Source organism: Sinocyclocheilus grahami, unplaced genomic scaffold (genome assembly GCF_001515645.1).
Source record: "Sinocyclocheilus grahami isolate Dianchi unplaced genomic scaffold, SAMN03320097.WGS_v1.1 scaffold1706.1, whole genome shotgun sequence".
NCBI classification, from domain to species: domain Eukaryota; kingdom Metazoa; phylum Chordata; class Actinopteri; order Cypriniformes; family Cyprinidae; genus Sinocyclocheilus; species Sinocyclocheilus grahami.
The window spans coordinates 91313-95888 of record NW_015506885.1 but is presented as its reverse complement, the minus strand read 5'-3'; the positions used below and the strand labels follow the sequence as shown (position 1 = coordinate 95888).

The following is a 4576-nucleotide window of genomic DNA, read 5'->3' as shown; positions in this document are numbered from 1 at the left end:
GGCTGGTGCACTGGCACATCTCTATTCCATCTACTTTTACCACACTGAATCATCCGGAGTAAAGTTACTGGCAGCAGCTTGTCTCCCTCTTCCACAATGTTGACAATGTGCCTCTGAAGGAAAGTCAGTGTCTTTTTCAGGTGTGGTGGATATGCAACGTTGAAAGCAAAATACATACAGAAGGCTGTTATGAAGGCTTCATCAAGGCTGGTGCACTGGCACATCTCTATTCCATCTACTTTTACCACACTGAGCCCTCCTCCTATGATTGCCATTTTCCAGTCAGTATCCATCAGTTGTATGGTTGGAAAGGGTGTAGCAGGGTCCCCCTACATTAAAAATAATAATAATAATAATAATTTTAAAAAATACTTTAAAAAGCTTTTCAAATTCATCAAATTTTGTTACAGCCTCTTTGGCTCAGTATAGCTACATACAGTGCAGAACTGCAAAAACAATTAGAAGGCTAGTATAAGGTTCACAATATATGATGCATTTCATGTTCTTGTATAGACTGATAAATCTTACATTGTTTTCTAAAACCATTGTTTTAAGATTTTAAACAGATGGGCTAAAAGGGTACAGAAGATGCTAATGTTTTTTTTTTTACTATACTCACTCCAGCAGGTGTCCTTAAGTATGGGTATTTTTTGAGTACATCCTCCACAGACATTCCTTCCATGCTTTCTCAACGTCTCCAGGAGAATGTTCGTGCCATGTGGTCTTGGACAGTCGAGATGTCTGGATGAGTTTTCCGATACTCAATTTGTAGCACATTCACATGGGCCTCAACAGACATGGAATCCTCCCCAACACAAGTTTCCTTCATCAGAACAACAGAAACAGATAATGCTTAGACCATGACAGATAACAGCTAAGACAGATATGTGAAATATCTAAACACTTATTGAACAATAAGGTGCTTTAGACAAAAAAAAAACACATTGAACTGCACAAACATTAAGACGATGGTCAGGCAGTGAAAAAGTGGAATTTAAATGTCTAGTATCTTCCTTACATTGTCCTGCACCAAGTGAAAATGTAAAATTGAGTAACAGTGCAAAAATAAATTATGCATGGCTTTTGACACAAACCTGCAAGTGGTGCACGTTCTTCTTTAAAGGCACCAAATACACAAAATAATGTTCTTTTTAGCAGCATCATATGGTTTAGGGACATGTGTCAGATGTGCTAAAGACACAAATTTGACTGTTTGTCATTTTCCAGCAAGTAAAGGTTTTATGTTTATGCGGCACGATGCAATGCAACGCAATGCGTAAAAAGACAGTATAAGTCATTATAATCAGTAATTATGTCCCCACTGGATGCAACAAATGCCTCATTTGTAATGGGTTTTAATGTTTTTGTCTCGTCGCTCCGGCCGGACAGGGCATCACAGTATGGTGAGGGGCGTAACATTTCCGTCACACGCTTGAGGTATTCGGCCAATCACAACGCACTGGATAGCTGGCCAATCACAGCACACCTCGCTTTTCAGACCGATGAGTTTTGTAAAAATTGGCGTTTCAAAAAGGCGGGGCATAGAGGAGAAACAATAATGTACAGTATGTGGAAAATAATGTGTTTTTTTTACTTTAAACCAAATGAACACATTTCATTACACCAAATACACAAAATAATGTTCTTTTTAGCAGCATCATATGGTTTAGGGACATGTGTCAGATGTGCTAAAGACACAAATTTGACTGTTTGTCATTTTCCAGCAAGTAAAGATTACAAGATATTGTTACTACAATATCTTGTGTGATTATGTTGATGAAGATAAATCAATGGATCATTTCCTTCCATAGCTCTCAGGAAAGGGTACTTCACAATCAGTGTGTTTGCAACTTGATTATACTCTGCATTAGTTGGATACTTAGCAGAAAGGTAGAAACAAACTCTAAATTAGTTTTTTGATTTTGTCTAATCATCTTCATAGATTGTGAATGGATCTTAGTACAGTTGTAATAGCAGAGGTGGTAATAATTATTATACTTACAGAATGTATTCTGTACTGTATTGCACAAAAAGGACACCGATACAATCTACCAACTCTGAAGGCTTCGCTTTCGATGCATATGCAGTCATCGTTTTGTCTCACTGTAACATGTATCTGTCAACAATAATCTAATTACTAAAGCTGCAAGATATAACGCAAAGGAAATAAATTATGATTGTATTGAAACAAGCTACCATAATATACATATTTGTGGTATAGAAAGCATAGATAAACATATGATGAATTACGTCTTACCGCCACCACCTGTTCTTGTCTTCTTCTTCTTCTTTCACATGTTTTATGGCGGGTGGCATCCAACGTTAAGGTGCATTACCGCCACCTACTATACTGGAGTATGGACCAGAGTGACTAACAGAACTTTATATATAAAAAAATTTAAATAATTTTTATTAAATAAAAAAACTATTATTAATAATAACAATTATACTTTATATTCTATTTATTAACCCAGTTTCCCTCAAGAATACAATTAAAGAATTATGATTTCCTGTTTGACCAAGTATTTGCTTTGCATCTAGTATCTCCTGACCTGTGGTGTCCTTCTGAATATTTCTCTTTCTGTAATATATTTTTGGCAGTGACATAGAACATGTTCTACTGATTCCTCCTCCTGACAATACTCACATAGACCTGTGGGATGTTTTCCAATGAGATGTAATGTCTTATTTAGTCTTGTGTGACCCAGTCTTAAAAAAAAAAGAGAGAGAGAGAGAGAGAGAGAGAGAGAGAGAGAGAGAGAGAGAGCATCCGGGAATTTCCGTTAACTCCGCCCACATTCCGCTGACCCTCAGCAGCTCTGTAAATATGGCGGAGGTAAGAAGGAAATTCTCATTATTTTCCAGAAATAAATCACCTTTTATTTGCAATTAACCGCAAAATATAGTTCATGATGTATTTGAAAATTACATTGTGTCGTATATATTTCCTATTAAGTTGTGCGGTGTTTTAGGTCGGAAAACGCGTTGAATTCTTTTAAATTTTATTTCTGCAAAGTTATAATAGCAGTTAGCTCGTCTCCAGTTAGCCTGCTACTCTATTATAACCATACTTAAATATATTACCATACATTAATTATATCTAATATATTTACACAAACAACGACGATTGTACTGATTATTTATGCTAAATCCTGAATTCATGGATTTTTTAAAACCCAGATTTGTACTTATAAATTGTTCCTAATCAATGCTAAGCAAAGTATTAGCTACACATCAGCCTCAACTTCCAAAGTCTGTCTCTCTCTCTCTCCCTCTCTCTCTCTCTCACACACACACACAATATACACACGGCGTCACTGATTCCTCTGGTTTATCATGGATGTTCTAACACTGGCCTGCTGTAAGTTTTTGTTGATGTATATTGAAAGTAAAATTAAAATAAAATAGAGCACTGGAAAACTGTTCTAGTGTTTTTTTTTCTGTTTTAGGCCTGCCTGAATGCATGCCATACACATGCAAATAGAGTAATTTATACAGTCGAAGTAAACCACAATCTGGATAAAAATTTGTACACTGTAAACAAAAGTAATTTTTTCCAGTGGTTCCCAACTGACTTCATATCTGGACCCAGAATTTATAGTGGACATCCAACAGCGACTCAAAATCACACCTAATACTGTATTCATTAGTCCACATAGAAATGTTTGTCTTTGTTACTGTTCATCTAACTGTTACAGCATAACAGGTTTTGTTTGACTTTATGATAATTGCACAATTAAATAATGATTGCATATTTTTCTTTTTGTTGTTAAAAAAAAAAGGTTATAAACTGATGTCTTATTTTTAGCCCTCCTTGGGGAGTTCAAGCCCAGGTAAGACGATTACCAGTTTTCCTATCATGGTAAAACATATCAATATACATATTCATGGTTTAATGCCATTTCTCTTTCTCATAAAGAGTTTAGTTTGATTTTGACTATGTTGATTTTCCCCCGTCAACAGAAATGCTGTTGCCTGATTTTGATGATGATCAAACACCTGAAGACGAGGAGGTTCCAGAGGGAGAAACAAATTTTGGCAATGAGATTGAAGAACTTGCAAAGGTTTGATCTTATCCTGATTCTCAATATGTTTCACCTGATATTTTGTTTTGCATTACCTGTTTATGGTCCGGCCTTCAGAGGAGAGGTCAGCAGGCTATTGAAGCCAAAGTATCAAAGGGTTTCTTTTCTTCCTCCACCAAAGTTTCTCATGTCTGAAACAGAAGACAGTCATTTTCATAAGAACTTAAACAATTTGAAATTAAATAAATTAGCGTTGTTTAGCAGGTCATTTGTCAAATATGTCTTAGCTTGTGATTACCATAAAAAAGTCTTTAAAGTAGCAATTCCTAAATTGCTGTTAAATCAGGATCTCAACAAAGTTAATATTACAATTTTATCTTATGCTTTTGAGTTAAGAAACTGTTGAGTTTAACTAATTTACTAATTTAATTAAGAATATTCAAGTGAGTCTACTTCCATATAATTTTTTTCAGTCCTGTGCAATTTAATAGTAAAATAATTAAAAGTAGGACAAATTTTATATTATATAATATTTATATTGTATAATATTT

At 35.0% G+C, this 4576-nt stretch overlaps 1 protein-coding gene and 1 long non-coding RNA gene across 3 annotated transcripts in view; one reads left to right on the top strand and one right to left on the bottom strand.

Moving 5' to 3' along the window:
* Positions 1-247: 247 nt before the first annotated feature.
* Positions 248-2286, bottom strand: LOC107572153 (uncharacterized). Of its 2 annotated transcripts, XR_001607287.1 has the most exons (4): positions 2258-2283; positions 2003-2116; positions 620-823; positions 248-329 (listed from the first exon to the last, which is right to left on the bottom strand). It is a non-coding gene; the product is annotated as an uncharacterized lncRNA (long non-coding RNA). The 2 variants fall into 2 exon arrangements; XR_001607288.1 differs by lacking the exon at positions 2003-2116 and having other exon boundaries at positions 2258-2286.
* A 494-nt stretch (positions 2287-2780) lies between these two features.
* LOC107572148 (mesoderm induction early response protein 1-like) overlaps positions 2781-4576 on the top strand; it is a 24370-nt gene continuing 22574 nt past the window's right edge. Inside the window, exons 1-3 of the mRNA XM_016258563.1 lie at positions 2781-2836; positions 3809-3833; positions 3964-4064. Of these exons, the coding sequence (XP_016114049.1) occupies positions 2828-2836; positions 3809-3833; positions 3964-4064 (135 nt within the window). The 5' untranslated portion in view covers positions 2781-2827. The remainder of the gene's footprint in view (positions 2837-3808; positions 3834-3963; positions 4065-4576) is intronic.